This window comes from Puma concolor, chromosome C1 (assembly GCF_028749965.1).
Source record: "Puma concolor isolate L17-30 chromosome C1, mPumCon1.1.hap2, whole genome shotgun sequence".
Taxonomy (NCBI): domain Eukaryota; kingdom Metazoa; phylum Chordata; class Mammalia; order Carnivora; family Felidae; genus Puma; species Puma concolor.
The window spans coordinates 80280255-80297270 of record NC_141674.1 but is presented as its reverse complement, the minus strand read 5'-3'; the positions used below and the strand labels follow the sequence as shown (position 1 = coordinate 80297270).

The following is a 17016-nucleotide window of genomic DNA, read 5'->3' as shown; positions in this document are numbered from 1 at the left end:
CAGGAGCAGGGAAAGTAGAATAAAAAGTTCTCTCTCACTTTTTTCCTCTCTGTTCTTGTCTCTGGTTTTAGGCCAACTCAACTTTTGAGGAGCTGGAGCGCCTTAGGAAGTTGGTCAAAGCTTGGGAAGAAGTAGGCCCCCAGATCTGGTACTTCTTTGACAAGAGCACACAGATGACCATGATTAGAGTACGTGTGGCAGGGGGAGGGGAGGAGAAGGGCCAAGAAAGTTCCATAAATTTCCTTTTCTCAGTAAGGGTTGATCTACTGGAGTTGGATCGAAATATAACAAGCATGGGCCAAAGGCACTAGTTCTGGAGTCACTGACTTTGGGTGGGAAATGTTTCTTAAAATCTGAGGGAAATGGTGCAGACTGCCACAATATCAGTGGCTTCCTGAAGTTTCTTGCTTTTATAGATTCACTTGAGGGCCTCAGATTCAAAGGATCATCTCCCGAAGGGGCCAGCTCTGTAACTGCAAAGGTGGTTGTGTATGTCTGTCTGCTGTCGTTACCAACTTTGCAAAGCCAGGAGACCAGAGTCTTCTATAGCAGGGATAATTAAAAGAGAACAACAGCAACAACAACAACAAAAAAAACAACAACAACAAAAAGAAAGCTTCCAATATACCATTTTCCCTGTCATTCTTCCCAACCCCCAACATACACATTTTTCTTCTATACAGACCTGTGTATTTAAGGGAAATTGGATATAGATAGGTATGCCTTATCGTGGAATGAAACCCACTAGCTTTTTAGGGAGGTTTAAAGTCTATCCCTATTCATTAAAAATTGGAAATGGCCTGAAACAAGGCCAGAGATCCTATGGAATCTTTAAGTAATATAATAATAATGTAATAACATTGCTTCCTCCCAAGGACACCCTGCAGAACCCAACAGTGAAAGACTTCTTGAATAGTCAGCTTGATGAGGAAGGTATTACTGTAGAAACTGTGCTGAACTTCCTGTATAAGGGTCCTCAAGAGAATCAGGCTGATGACGTGGCCAACTTTGACTGGAGGGATGTATTTAACGTCACTGATCGCACCCTACGCCTGGCTAGTAGATATCTGGAGGTAAGGCATTTCATTTTCCCCATTGATGAACCAGGAATTCTCACAGTTCCCAAACAGAGATGGATCCTGTTCTCTAATAGCTTATGCACACTTGAAACAGTTCCCTTTTTACATCTCCTACCTCCTGATGGCTCCCTGACTCCACCCTGGCTGCTCCTCCTCCCTTGTAGCCTATACCGTAGTTGTGCTTGTCCTCAGCCCTCTCTTGTCTGCCATAGCTTTGGTCATCATTGGCCTCAAGTTCTGAGGTCCCACTGCTTTGTAGAAACTCTCACCCCCAGGTTCTACAGGCACATCAGACTCAATATATCCCAAAACAGATTTTCCTCCTTTAAAATCTGTCCTCCTCTAGCATTTCCTACCCTGATCCCTGTCCTCAGCGTTATTCCTTTTTTTTTTCTTACAATAGGAATGATTTTCATTTTTTTCCTTCTATAATTAATTAGTTTATTTTTTAAAATTTACATCCAAGGTAGTTAACATATAGCGTAATAATGATTTCAGGAGTAGAATTTAATGACTCATCACTTACATGTAACACCCAGTGCTTCTCCCAACAAGTGCCTTCCTTTATGCCCCTCGCCCATTTAGCCCATCCCCCCACCCAACACCCCTCCAGCAACCCTCAGTTTGTTCTCTGTATTTAAAAGTCTCTTATGGTTTGTCCCCTTCACTGTTTTTATCTTATTTTTGCTTCCCTTCCCTTCCCTTATATTCATCTGTTTTGTATCTTAAATTCCACATATGATTGAAGTCGTATGATATTTGTCTTTCTGTGACTAATTTCACTTAGCATAATACACTCTAGTTCCATCCATGTTGTTGCAAATGGCAAGATTTCATTCTTTTTAATCACTGAGTAATACTCCATTGTATATATATACACCACATCTTCTTTATCCATTCATCCGTCAGTGGACATTTGGGCACTTTTAATACTTTGGTTATTGTCAATAGTGCTGCTATAAACATTGGGGTTCATGTGCCCTTCGAAACAGCACTCCTATATTCTTTGGGTAAATACCTAGTACTGCAATTGCTGGGTTGTAAGGTATTTCTATTTTTAATTTTTTGAGGAACCTCCATACTGTTTTCCGGAGTGGCTGCACCAGTTTGCATTCCCACCAGCAGTGCAAGAGGGTTCCTCTTTTCTCCGCATCTTTGCCAACCTCTGTCATTGCCTGAGTTGTTAAGTGTAGCCATTCTGACAGGTGTGAGGTGGTATCTCATTGTGGTTTTGATCTGTATTTCTCTTGATGATGAGTGATATTGAGCATCTTTTAATGTGTCTGTTAGCCATATGGATGTCTTCTTGGAGCTCAGCACTGTTCCTAATTCTCAAGCCAGAGATTTTAGGGTCATCCTTTTTACCTTCTTCACATTTGACCCAACAGCTATTATTTACTGGGTGTTTCTTTGTGCCAAGCACGTGCTTTTATACATATTAGCTCATTTAGTCCTCACAAGAGCTCCACAAAGTGTGCACTATAATCATTCTTATTTTACAGATGCAGAAGCTGAGGCTTAAAGGGGCTAAATAAGATCTCCTCCTGTAGCTGTTATGTATAGCAGATAAGATCCAGATCTGGGTGTGTCTGAATTCAGAGCCTGCCCTACTGACCCCTCCACTGCCTCTGTCATGTCCAGTCACCGAGGATAATTGCACACCCAATTCTAACACATGATGCTTTTTCCCATACCACCAAGAAATTCTTCAACACCAGCTGGATGTCCTGCATTTCAACTCAATTCTGACACTGCCTGGAGTTAGCATCAGATCCCACAGGTTAAGGGCTCAGTCCCATGACACTGGCCCCCACCCCTACTTCAGACACCACCTTCACTTCTGCCCACAAGTTTAGATCACAGGTTCCCATGAATCCTTCCTGGATTCAGTTAATTTGTTAGAGCAGCCCACAGAATTCAGAAACATTTTACTCATTAGATCACTGGTTTATTATAAAAGGATATAACTCAGGAACAGCCAAGTGGAAGAGATACATAGGGCAAGGGAAAGGGTGTGGAGCTTAAGTGTCCTCTCTGGGCACACCATTCTCTCCAAATCTCCACATGTTCACCAATTCAGAAGTTCACCAAACCCCATCCTTTTAAGTTTTTATGGAGGTTTTATTACTTAGGCATGATTGATTAAACCATGGCCATTAGTGATTGAATTCAGTTTCCAGCCCACTTCTCTCCCTCCCCTCCTACCCTCTGATCACATGATTGGCTCCTCTGGAAACCAGTCCTCATCCTTAGGTGAGGTATAAAAGTCACCTTATGAACGTAACAAAACACACCTTAATGGTGCTCTTCACTTAGGAAATTCTAAGGGTTTTAGGAGCTCTGTACCAGAAACAAAGACCAAATACATATATCTTACTATATGTCATGGCATCACACTGAGCTTTATCTATCTCCTAAATATCTCTCAACTTCACCTCTTGCTTTTTAGGCTCTGAGTTCTGGAGGCATTATCATCTCTCTACCAGCCTGTTCCAGTAGCTTCTTCCCTGGGTTCCAGGGTCCAGTCTCTGTTGGATCAGGCATTTCTCCAGAGTTACATCCCAAACACACATCTGCCGGCATCACTCTCATGCTTAAAATCTCACTGACTCAGTCCCCAGGGAACAGAAATCCCTTCCACACCTGCCACAGCCCACCTTCCCAGTCATTGCTTGCTCACACATCTTCTGCTCTTCTCCACTGGCCCTTTTGCCACCCTCAGACATACGCTGAATACTCAGGATTTACTGTGTGCAAATGCTGCCATTTATTAGAGCTTTTTTGCCTAAACAGAAAAAGATAATTTTTTGGACATACCCTGGAAGTTCAGGGGCTCTAGGGATTGAATGACGCCATGGGATCCTTATGTCTTTCCATCTCACATTGTGCTTGCTTCTGCTCAGCTTCAATATCAGCTCGGCCCTCTCCATTTGGTGCTGCATCAGCTGCTCACAGCCCTCAGTGATTTTCTTCACCCCCAAAATTCTGCAAAAACAGGGAGTGGCTTTCCTATACCATAAGCATACTCCTGGATAGTTCTCTGATTGGCCTGGCTCTACCTATCCCTGAGTCTCTTGGGGGATTGTGTACTATGATGGGGAGGTCTAGGTCATACGTCCACCATGGAGTAAGGAAAGCAGAGTTAGCTTAATCTGAGTCTCAGGGACTGAGCAGGATTACTGGAAAGTGGAGGAGGCTGTTTCCTCCAAAAGAAGAAACATAAGGCAGAAAAGCCTGAAGTGACTTTTCCTTCCCCATCTGTTGAGCTTCCATTCAGTCATTCTTTGAGAGTCAGCTCTCAGATGTCCCTTCTGCTTCAACATAAATTTTAGCCATTCAGTCCTCTGAGCTTCCTCTACCACCTGTATCCCCATCCCTGGCCACGTCACTACCATCCACCTGCTGTGGTTATAACACAGGCAGGACTCTGGGGCGGGGCGGGGGGGGGGGGTCGGCAGAGATGGAAGAGAAGAGCTCTATTCCTTTATTCTTGCAGAATGGAGTTCATTGGTTCTCACAGTGTTTTTGTTAGGTACATCAGTAGTAAAGAATACTTCTTTTGTTTGACTTGACATTTGCATGGTGACACAGAGGTCTTAAAGGATTATTTTTTCCATGTAGCTTATGCTTAATGTAGCACCAGGCAACCCAACAGGTACTTAATATATACCAACTGTTTAGATGGATAAAAATTCAGTTTCTAGAACCATATTGCTTGGCTTCAAATCTCTGTTACTTGTGCCTCAGTTTCTGAATCTGTAAAATGGGGATATTAATAGCACTTACCTAATAGGCTTGGTATGAGAATTAACTGAGTTAATTCATGCAAAGCACTTGGAACAATTCCTGGAATATAGTAAGCACTTTAATACTAACTTTTTTTTTTTTTTTTTTTTTAATTTTTTTTTCAACGTTTATTTTTATTTTTGGGACAGAGAGAGACAGAGCATGAACAGGGGAGGGGCAGAGAGAGAGGGAGACACAGAATCGGAAACAGGCTCCAGGCTCTGAGCCATCAGCCCAGAGCCCGACGCGGGGCTCGAACTCACGGAGCGCGAGATCGTGACCTGGCTGAAGTCGGACGCTTAACCGACTGCGCCACCCAGGCGCCCCAATACTAACTTTTTAACAATATACAAACCGACCAAAAATAAGGCTTAGGAAGAGGACAGGTATTAGTGAAATCAGACCCAGCCGCTGAGCTGTTCCTGGTGCCCTTGTAGGGATTTTTGAAGGAGCTGATCACATCCTGTCTCAGCCACCAAGACTTCCAAGAGCCTTGCAGTCCCATTAACCAAGCTAAGTGCTCCTAAGCAAAGGCCATAGTGGCCACAGGCCAGTGGCCTCCCCCAAGTGTTCTTAAGAGTGGTTTTGGTGGAGTCACAAGCCCAGCAGGTGATTATGATGAGGTGTCTGGTCTTCCTGCTGTTGCAGAGGTAGGAGAGAGACGGAAAGCAAGGGGGCGATGAACTGAAAAGGGAAATGTGCAGTGAGGAAGAAACCAATCATTGCAATGGGTCCTGGGATTTTCTGCTTTTGTTCTTGTGCTTCGGGAAGTCTGGAAGAGACTTGGAGAGCCTCCATCTCCCATCCTGATGACTGCTTAAGAGCAGATGGGGATGAGACCTCCTCCCCAGTGGCTCTAAGAGTCTCTTCAGGACAGGAGAGCAAGTATGTTTCTTTACAGGCTATTTAAGACTCAAATGAAGCTCTCCTTTTCAGGAATATGACTTGCGCTAAAGAGGTTTAAGAACTTCCTCTTGGGCCACGCTTGTTGTCTACTTCCCTGCATGTTCCAAGAAAGAAAAAAATCATTTCAGGACAATTAAGCAAAAACAGCTTTTAAGTGAAAATTATGTTGATCTAGGTCAATGTGGTACTCAGATGTGATATTGAACAATAACACAAGCTGTCAGAACTAGGAGTAAAGGCCTTTAAGCCTTTTGTCTTTATAGGAAAAGGGAATGATTTAATTGGTTTTCTCTTCAACTGATAGAAAAGTTAAATCTGCTTCCTTTCTACTTGGAATGAGGCTTTAGTTACTGGAAATTCCATTAAGTAGCCTGGAGAGTTCTCAATCCCCTGGAGCCGCCTTGCCGGGTCACTTCTATGCAATTTTAGGCTACTGCTTGTAGAAACTTCTCAGCTGTCCAGTGAGGACAAATGGGCCTGAATCTCTGCTTCTTATGAGCTAAGTCACTGTGAGAAATTCACTTTACCTGCTAAGGCTCGATTGGCTTATATGTAAAATCCAGATAACACAACAGACTTCAAAGAGTTGATGTCAGGACAAAATGAGAGAAGTGTGCAGAGCAGTCTGTACGTTCATGCCATTGATAGTTTGGCATGTGTATAAATTCTCAACCTTGGGTTCTGGCTGTTAGGTGGGGGTGGTAATGCCCTCCTTTTCAGGCGGCTATGAGGGTGAATGGGAGAGGGCTGGATGCATAGTAGAGACGTTCCATGCATGGCAACTCTTCCCCTGAACCACAGACCAGGTAAAGTCTTTCTCAGATTGAAAAACTTTGTGTAAACTTTAATGAGACACTATGAAGCTACTATTTACATTAACCTTAGTGAAATGGCTTAGAATCAAGACGGCCAGATCATTCCTGAAGGCCCAGAAGGATGACTCAGCCCTGGGCTCCATTTTGTAACTTCTGTGGACAGTGGTCCAGTGGCTCTAGAACTTCTCCTGTCCTCAGAGTACCTGCTCAACAAGACGCTTCTAAAATCTCATTCATTCCATAATCCTCTGATCCCCTGCCCTTAGCAGGGAAAAAGAAAGAAATGAACATAAAGGCAGCCTTCCTAGTGAGAACGTGGGCAATGGGCTAGGGAAAGGGGTGAGGGTAGTGTTTGGGGAGCCTCACCTCTCAAACATATGGAGAGATTCATTTCTGCAGGCCTTCTGATCACCGTCTTCCTCACATTTAAGGAGACTGAAGGCAAATGAGTCTTCACATAGGTAAATCTCTTAAACTGGTATATGTATACTTTATGGTCATAATTTATGTGTGTCTTACATATATTTTTTTCTTGAGAAAAACACAATGGAAAAATTAACAAATTATTCCTCTGATTACCCTTTAGTTAAAACAAACATACATACCCCTACCCTTTGATTTCTTTGTTTAGTGAAAGATTAGGCCTGGCACAAATGAGATACTGTTTAGAGTTCACAGTGTATTTAATTTACATAGTATATTTGAATTTCAGGTCTTGAATTTCGCATCAGGAAGCTGAATTCAGCCAAATTTCAATATGAAAATACCTCCAATGAAGGCATAAAATTGTATTTGAACCAGTCAAAGCTACCTTTCCCTAAGTCTTGAGAAAACATGCCCTCATTAACTGGTTTTGCCTCAGATGTCATCACAGTCAGTATATGTGTATAGCTAATATTTGTTTTCTTCATGGTGATTATCTTGCTGATAAATTAGCCATAGTGGGATTTTCTGGACTGCTTTTCCTCTGTACCTTGCATGCTCCTGGCCACATGCCACCACCACCCAACCAGAATGTGCTCAGGGAGTATAGTTTTCAGGCTAGCCTAAGAAAAAATAGGATTAGAAAGATAAAGCCACAGATCACATAATATCTTTAGAGTTAGATATGTAGATATTTGTGGAATATTTCTCCTACTGCTTTCTTCTGTTGATGCGTTGGCTCTAGATATGCACTGGGAAGCTAGAGAGAAATCAGGGGAGAGGTAGAAAGTGCAGAAGTCTATACCATCAGAGCAGTGCTATTTAGAGGGCCATGAACTAGATCATAAGCAGTGACCTTATTCTCTGCCTCTTCAATCTCTCAGAAGCGTAGAATGGGACTGAGGAAGGAGAACGCAGGTGAGGGGTGAGCTGGGGTCATGGGTGAAGGGAAGGGACTTGAATTTGAGGCACTTTTATATGCCATCTCATGTAAGCCTCCTAACTGCCTGCCAGTAGGCATGATTGTTTTCATTTTATATAATTAAAAATGGAGGCTCAAAGAAGTTGACTGACTTGCCTAACAGCGCAGCAGATAAGTGGGGGATCCAGAATTCAAGTCCAGACCTGTCTGGCTCTAATGAGGAAGTTCTTTCTTTTATACTATGAGGGGCACATTGGTGGGGGCTCAGTATGTATTGTCTGGATAAATTATATAATGAGTTGAATGAAGACAGCAATTATTTTGTAATACTCTGAATGATAGACATTATTTTGATTGGGACTTTTCTGCTTGGAAATAACTAGATTTAGAGTGGGAAACCAAAATGATTTTAGCTGATTTGGTCATTCATATATTCGCATGCACTGAACTACCTACATCTGAATACAAATAATCCCTGACCCCTAATAGCTCACACTTTATTGGGAGAGTTAAGAATGATATTAAATAACGCTATATTAATGGTCTCTCAGAGGACTCCTAGAACAATAATTCAGTCTGATGGAGTAGAAACAAATTGCACAAATCCAAATTCACATGTCACCTATCCTCCAAGAACTGTCAGTTCTTCTCCAAATCATCTCTGAAATCCCTGCTTCCTCTCCTTCTCCACGTATGGCCTCTGTTCAGAGTCTGTATTATCTCTCCTAGCTGGTCCCTGGATCTCCACTCTCTTCTACTGCTTCTACTCAGCTCCCACACTGCCTCCAGTGAGGTCTTTGTAAAACCAATTTCACCATGACATTCCTGCTGAAAGCTCCTTAGTGACACCTGGTTGCTGTAAAGGTGAAGACATTCCCAGTCTAGCTCCTCCAGGAGTCTTCCGCATTGTATGAGATGGCATGCTGCCCCAGGCCTCCCACCTGGACAGCCAGACTCCTCCCCTCCTTCACCTGCTGGCTCCCCTTCAGGACTCAGCGCCTGTTTTTCAGGCCTTCCTCTACACATGCTATTCCTCCATCGTAGCCCTTGATAATTATTTGTTCATAAGCCTCCCCATCCCCATAGACCTGAGCCCCTTAAGGGCTGAAACTCTGTCTTATTTATCTTTTGATTTCCCACTTTATCTTAGTGGAGCTGCAGTGACATGAAGTAAATGCCCATACATGCCAAATTAAGACTGAAAATACATATATGCTCGGTCTAAAAGATTGAACTTGCTGGCTAAGCAAGGCAGAAAGATACTTTCAGGCAACAGGAAGAGCATAATCACAGCGCAGGGGTGTGGCTGTAGCATCAGGGGAGTAGGTGGGGGTAGGGAGGAGCAGCAGTGTCTGGAGATGAGACTGGAAAGGTCAGCTGGCCTGGCTTCTGAGAGCTTTTACTCTGTAGGTTACAGGATGCCATCTCCAGCACTTATTCACGGCTTCTGTGATTTGGGGCAACAATACTATTCCACCGCCTGAAAAATGAGGGTGATAACCTGAGCTGCAGTTTGGGAAGTGTTTACCAGAGTGGCTGAACTGGCTACTTGTAATCAGAATGTGCTCTGACTGGACAGTGCCTGACTCTGGTGGTTATGAAACACTTTGAATACAGTAACCTCCCGGAGTTGTTGGAATGATTAAACTTGAAAGCTTTGAGAGCTCCAGTCTTCTGCAATTATTATCCAGGTTATTATGTCTTTCCTTGGACCAATTAGGAAGCATTATCTGGTGGCTTTGCCCAGTGTATATCTTTGTGCTCCAACTTGCCTTTTTTGTTTCATTATTTATTTGTTTTAGAAACAGACATTTTTTTTAGCAGCTGTGCATTTCCTGTCCCTTTGTTTTCCAGTCGTAGTGCATTTCCTCACTCTTTGTGGTAGAAGGTTTCAGATGTCTGTCCACAGTGCCCAGTGTGTTAGATAAAATTTATTGTAGTGCCTTTGGCCTCTCTGTCTCACCATCCCAACCAACTTGAGCAGCCCAAAGCTATTTTATTTGGTGGCTTTTTCCACGTGGTGGGAAATGAATGTTAAGTGTTAGAGTCTAGAGCTGCCAGGAAAGTCATTCTGGGATGTTTGCCCACATCCATTGGCACTTTTCAAAAGGAACCCCAGGTGTCCACATTAACACCAGCAGGACCACCTCAGGCCTCCACTGGCATTCATCAGCTGCTTTGTTCTCAGCCTTAGTATGGAAGTTAAAGATGTAAGAGGCAGGACCACAGAGCCTACATCTCTAAGGGTGCAGCCTCTCCCTTATCCCTGGACACATCCTGGGTGTATTAGTCAGAATATGTCCGCGCAGGGTGCCATTCCCCTGTGATTATCAAGTTCAAACAAAAAGAGAGATTCTTTCTTTGCCTCCACTGGGCCACGCTTCCACTTGGTATATAATTTAATTCATCTATTACTTAATGTGTTTGAATTTAGCGTCTGGCAGGTCAGAGTTGAAGAAGGAAGCCTGCTGCTACTGCAGCTTCTCCTCCCAAGATGGTGTTTGATTTAGCAGAGTAAACAAATGACTGCATTCTCTAGGGCTCTTGAGCACAGCTGCCTGCCGTGGAGAGAGCTTGGACCTCTTCCGCTAGGGTGAACTCTGCTTCCTGGGGAGTATCAGCAAAACAACCAACGAGGAAATGTAGGGCTTGTGCAGACTTCAAGTGCTGGTCACCTTGCCACCGGGGTCTGGCTACAGCAGTTGGGAAATGAAGGGAACGAAGAAGCCTTTTCTCTCGTCCTACTGCCCTTGGCTGTCACAGGGCATTGTAATGGTTCTCTTTCAGATTCTGAACTCTGGTTGCAAAATTTGCCTGGAATCATCAGCCTCTGAGGCCATAAGACACAGACTTTTTATTCACAGAAGATGTCCTTTGAATTTTTTTCCCATTAGCGATTCTATCTTTATGTTGAGACCCTTAAACTGGCCAATTCTTACCTACCTACAGTATTCTTCCCTAACGTCCATGACCATACAGTTTCTCTCTGTGTAGAATCAGATAGCTTTTCTAGATAAACTGCATGGCCTCAGCCTTGTTAGAGCCTACTATGCTTTCACTTATAAGCTAATCAGACCAGACCAAATATGCCAAAATCCATGACCCTAGCTATGGGTTTAGTCATTCATCTTTGCCTCCCAAACACACTCATGCACACACTCACATAAGTGTACATGCCCATTATCCGAGATTTTAACTTCAGGGACAAGAGCAAGTACCAACAGATAATGAGGCCACTTGCTCTAAGGCAGGTGACCTCCCCATGAGAATACAAGGGTACATCATGAGTCATATCTCAGAGGATGACCCAGGAACTTCTGACTTACGTCCAAAACAGCTTCCACAATTACTGCGCCTTTACTTGAGGGAGATTTGGGGAGGATGACGTTCTGGATTATCTTCATAAGACCTTCCTCTGGGTGGAGTTGTCTGACTTTCACTGGATGGCCAATGAGCAGCTAGTGAACACTAGTGATTTAGGACACACCCCCACCCATATCCCCATTGCCCAGGAGGGACACAGGCTTTGGCTTCAGTCTATAGTATTGTTCGAACCAGATAAAATGCTGTAAATCAGCTTGGGTTGGGTTGTGTTCCCAGCCATATTATTGAAAGAAAATAGCTGCCCTCCTTCCCGGACAGACAGCTGTCACAAATGAAGGGCAACTTGGCAGGGGCTTAAAAGCTGTTAGACTTTGTTGACTTTTAAAATATTTTGCAAAAACAGTAATAAAAGTGGTATTTATCAAATTCTCCTTATTTGTGAGACCATTTAGTGTCCTCCGTGGTTAAAATATAGGCTCATTCCATGTATGTCAATCATTTGCCAATAAAGTGGTTTAAAAAAAAAAAATAGGCTCACTCCAGAGCAATTTTGCCTCGTTATGCCTCATATATGAGCTTGGAATGATAATTGTAACTGACCTCATGACGTGGTTGTAAGGATTCAAGGGTTAATATGAGTAAAGCCCTTGGGCCAGCTTGGGTATGTAGTAAGCCTTCAGTAAGCATCAGCTTTTATTCTTACCAGGAGGCACTGGCTGGCCCTTCCCAAACACTGTCATGTGACCCTTAAAACACACCTATGAGGGGTAGGGTGTATCTCAATTTTGCCAATAGGGAAACACAGACCATACAATCAGAAAACAGCAGAATGGGGATGGCATTCAAGGCTGTTTGTCTCTTAAACACTATGCCATATCACTTTCCAAGATGGGGAAAATAGCTGTGAAAATGGGTCAGATGTTTCAGGATAGAAATGAGTGTTTGAGAACCTATTAAGTTTTGTTTTTCCACAGAGTATCAGGGTACCAATCTAGGGGGAGGCAGCAGGAAACATGACTGTGAATCAGCTGCCTGATAAAACAGCCAGGATGGAGCCCACGTCATTGTGGGTCTCAACAATGTCACTGAAAACATCAGCTGCTTATTCCAGTATGGATTTCCCTTTAAGACATGAAAGGAGAGTTCAAAGAGAATGAGCTAGATGGCTCAGAAAGTCACATTATTAAAATATATTTGTTTTTATTAGCTTTTTTGCTTCAGTGAGAGTTACACTCTCATTAACATTATACCAAAAACTCACTTTTCACTAATTACTCCTAGTTTATCCTCTGAATCCAGGGTGCACAGGATTATGTTCAAAATACAGTAGTAAAGCTATATTTCTTACAGCATTCAAGATGTCTAAATTTAAATCAATTCAATTCAGTAAACACTTACTGCGTCCTTTTCACGAGAAAACACTCTTCCAGAGACCACAGTGAACAAGAATGGCCCTTGACCCCTGATAACTTACTGTCTCTAGAGCTTTGATGACCAAAGCAATAACCTGTGGTAACATGTGGCTAAATTTTAATTAAAGAAAAAATTCAGTGCCTCAGATGCGCTAGACATTTTCAAGTGCTCAATAGCTTTTTTTGGTTACTGGCCACCATATTGGATAGGGCAGATATAGAACATTTCCACCATGTGGCAAGTTCTGCTGTACAGTGCTGCTCTGCTGGACAGGGGCAAGAGATCCTCCTGTTTGGGAATTCTCTTGCCCTGACTTTGTAGAGTAAGTGTGGCTTACTCTTAGAGGAACGTGTGGAAACAGCACTACCCTTCAGGCCTGATGTTTGAAGACACGGATTCAGATTCTGCTCCTGACCTGTATTGATCTTGGGCAAGGCCCTTTGCCCTTCTGGTGCCAGTTTCCTCTTCAGTAAAGCAAGGACATCAGACCACAAAACCTCTATGACTCCTTCTGTCCAAATGCCCTGTGATACTGTGAGTGAATTTGTAGAATAGTCTGTGTGTCGCAGTGTACCACAGCTAAACTATGATGAATTCCATCTCCCAAAATAATTTTTTCATCTTAGAAATTTAATTTCAAATTCACCTTAATTGTCAATACTAAAATTCTATATACGCAGACCTAAACTTGCTAAACTGATTTATTTATTAATTTATTTTTATTGTTTTTTTTAAAGATTTTTTTAAGTCATCTCTATACCCAACATGGGGCTCAAACTTATGACCCCAAGATCAAATAGTTGTATGCTCTACCAACTGAGCCAGCCAGATGCCACCCAAACTGATTTTTTTTAATGAGATTATTTTATTACATTTTTATTGGACAGGGTCTCCCCAGAGGAAACTTAAATGTGTTTCTTTTTCTTTCCTTTTTTAATGTACTCTAGCAGTTTAGTTTTGATGCTTCCTTGCCCAAGCAGGTTGTCAGTTCTCTGTCCCCGTAGGGTGCTTTTAAGTACTGACCAGGGCTAGGAGTCACACCCTTGGTCTTAGACTGTGGTGAAAATCTATATTCCCCGCCCCCCCCCCCCACCAAAAAAAAGGAAATCATAAAATACCAAACCCTGTGTTAGTTCCATCCAGAAAAAATAAACACATGTTTAGGACTTTCAGTGTCATGAGGTACTAAGTCCTTTAGGGCTATGCTGGGCAATGCCTATTTGCAAAAGAATAGCTGGGTCAAGAAAATTTCCTATTTTTTTAATTCTGTGATATATGACTATACTTGTGTTTTTTTTTTTTTTTTAACGTGTTACTTGTTTTTGAGAGAGAGTGCATAAGCAGGGGAGGGGCAGAGAGAGAGGGGGGAGCAGAGGATCCGAAGCAGGCTCCAGGCTCTGTGCTGACAGCAGTGAGCCCATGTGGGGCTCAAACTCACGAACCATGAGATCATGACCTGAACCGAAGTTGGACGCTCAATTGACTGAGTCACCCAGGCACCCCACTTACTGGTATTTTAAAAAGAAATTCCACTTCCATTTAAGATAACTTAGTATGGTGTCACTTAAGCCTTGGCCCTCTATATTTTCTCATTACCGATGTTCCTCTTTCCCATATCATCTGGGAAGCTAACAGTTTCTTTTGTTTCCTTTCTTTTTATCTAGAAGGCTGAGAACATTACATGGGACCTGCTCCCAGGATGTGGAGCCTGAGGTGGGACAGTTTAGTTCAGAAGGCCCAAAGAGGGTGGGTTTGCAGTACTTTGTTGTTCCAATTCAGCTCCTTGGCCACAGTGAGGCTTCTGGTTGACCCTCTGAGGTTTCCTAAAGGAGACTTAGCAGTGAGGGGTTGGGTGAAGAGTTGGGCTTGCCTACTTCTTACCAGGTCAGCGGGAGCTCAGGTGTCTGATCAGTTCCTTTATGACCTGTCCACCATCCTTGCTTCTCTACTTCAGATATTAGTTGTGGGATCAAGTGAGCTAGAGTTTGATACCTACTCCACCACTTTGGGGAAGTTACTCAACTTCTTGGAACCTAAGTTCCCTGGACTGCAAAGTGAGGATAAATAATAACTGTGCTCTCCTGCTTTACGAGACAGTTGGAAGCGCACAGTTGGGGCAGTGGACCAGGCTATATCCGAGGTTCCTGACATGAGGGGAGGAAGTCTGGGCCTCCTAGACAGTGGGGAGGGAATCCACGGCCAGCCACTTGCTAGCTGTGTGACCTCTGTCAGATGTCCTCCAGTTCTGTTTCTTCTTCAGTAAACTGAGGATTCCAGGTAACTCACAGACTCTGTGTAAGTTTATGTGTTCCTTTAAGCCTCTGTCACAGCTGCCTTCTAACCAGTCTTCCTGCTTCCCTTCTTGCCTCACCAGTGACTGAAACACAGTCGGACCCCACACATCATACCCTTGCTTAAAACTTTCCACTGGTTTCTTAACGCCTTTTTAGAGTTTGTCTTGAAGGCCTCTGGTTAGCATGGGAAGCTGCATGTCCTAGGAAACCCTTTGCTGGTTGGTCACACTGCAAGTGCAGTAGGGCAACTGATGTCCCCATCCACTTCCTAGTGCTCACCTGTCACCACTCACCTCTGGCCACTGCCACTTGTCTGCACATTGGAAAGAGCATTCAGCACAATGCTGATGCCCTGGCCCTCCCTTTTGAGGGTGAGTGTCATTGTTTGGAGTGGTGTCTGAGAGTAGGTGTCTATGTAAAGCTCTCCGGTGGTTCTAAACACAGCCAAAGATGGAAACCACTGCTCTGTTCTTGTAGGTCTCCGGACACCCCACATGCTGTTCCCTATGCTGGAGCTGACCTTCCCCTTGATTTTTTCTCTTGGCTAATTCCTTATCCTCATCCTACTCAGGAGTTCCTTCCTCCAGGCAGCCCTCCTATACCCCTCCAGGTAGACTTAGCTACTGATGGACTCTCAGACTACCCTGGGCTTGCTTTCATCAGAACCCAGTAATTCTGTATTATGGTTGGTGTACTCCAACCCTCTCTTTATTAGGTCTAGAGCTTCAGAAGAAAGTTTATCTTTCCTCCTTGTATCCCTGGAGCCAGCAGGCTCTGGCACATTACAGGCTCTCGGTAAGTATTCGGTGAACAAATTAATCAAGACAAGGCCATTTGACCTCTCGTGAGTTATATTCTAAGAAACAAACATTGACACAATAACCCTAGTGTATTATAGGAACAAGAAGTTAAGGAAAAATCAGATCCCAGTGTAGTCTAATACCTTAACAAATCTATAAAAGTGAACAAGTCCCAGTGTTCAAATTAAAAGAAATTCTTAGTGCTTTTTTGTGGGTAATTAGTTTTGTCTCTTCCGGGGGAGAAAAAAGACCTATTAGGAAATTCTCCCCCACCCACATTACCTGTCAAAACTGTAACTGGAAATGATTTTTCCTGACTAAATCATTTTGGCTCTTTCCTTTATTTTCTTTCTTCCTCCTTGTTCTAATCCTTCAGCTGGCCATCATTGTGTGTTTGCAGAGAGGCAGGAAGGTTCGCCACTAGGACTATTTCTCTCTCTCTTTAAAACTCTTTTATCGGCTTGCTTTCTGATCTTCAAAGCAGCCTGTATCCAATGTGACCCCACTCCCTTGCCTCCCCGTGCTGAGGAGTGAGAGCTGTGAGTATTTTTGTCATTTTAAAGGCTTGCATTATTTGGACAGCCTTGGACAGCCGAGTAGTGCAGCCCTCACTAAATCTGGAGGGATGAGAGCAAGTCAGCGTTTGTAGGCCCTCTTTACCCACAAATCTAGACACAGTGAAAAATTGACACCAGACCTCACAGTTAAGCAGACAGTAAGTTCCTTGCGTTTGACCCATCCCTTGGGGCAGCAGCCCTTACCCTCTGCCCTTTTTTGCAGTTGAGACTTTTCTGTTGGCGTTCTTCATATGCTCTCAACTTTTGTGATTATCTGCAGTGCTTGATCCTGGATAAGTTTGAAAGCTATGATGATGAAATTCAGCTCACTCAACGAGCCCTGTCTCTGCTGGAGGAAAACAGGTTCTGGGCTGGTGTCGTGTTCCCTGACATGTATCCCTGGACCAGTGCCCTGCCACCCCACGTGAAGTACAAGATCCGGATGGACATAGATGTGGTGGAGAAAACCAATAAGATCAAGGACAGGTGATGTTTCAGGCAACCTTGAAGGCCCTACATATCCGCAGGAATGTAAGGGCAAGGAGCATCTCCTCCTAGGGACAGGAGGGTTACTTGGATAGGCACAGAAACACTTTGGCACCAGAGAACTAAGCTAACTAACTAGTTGGCCCTGTTAGTTGGTGGGACCAGGAGAGCTCAGTTACCCTGTCATCACCAACACCCCCCCCCCCACCCC

At 43.6% G+C, this 17016-nt stretch overlaps 1 protein-coding gene across 3 annotated transcripts in view; it reads left to right on the top strand.

The window, feature by feature from the left end:
- ABCA4 (ATP binding cassette subfamily A member 4) overlaps positions 1-17016 on the top strand; it is a 132736-nt gene that overhangs the window by 40179 nt on the left and 75541 nt on the right. For all 3 annotated transcript variants that reach the window (XM_086717598.1, XM_086717597.1, XM_086717599.1), the window contains 3 exons: positions 72-188; positions 876-1073; positions 16600-16805. In XM_086717598.1, the coding sequence (XP_086573724.1) occupies positions 72-188; positions 876-1073; positions 16600-16805 (521 nt within the window). The remainder of the gene's footprint in view (positions 1-71; positions 189-875; positions 1074-16599; positions 16806-17016) is intronic.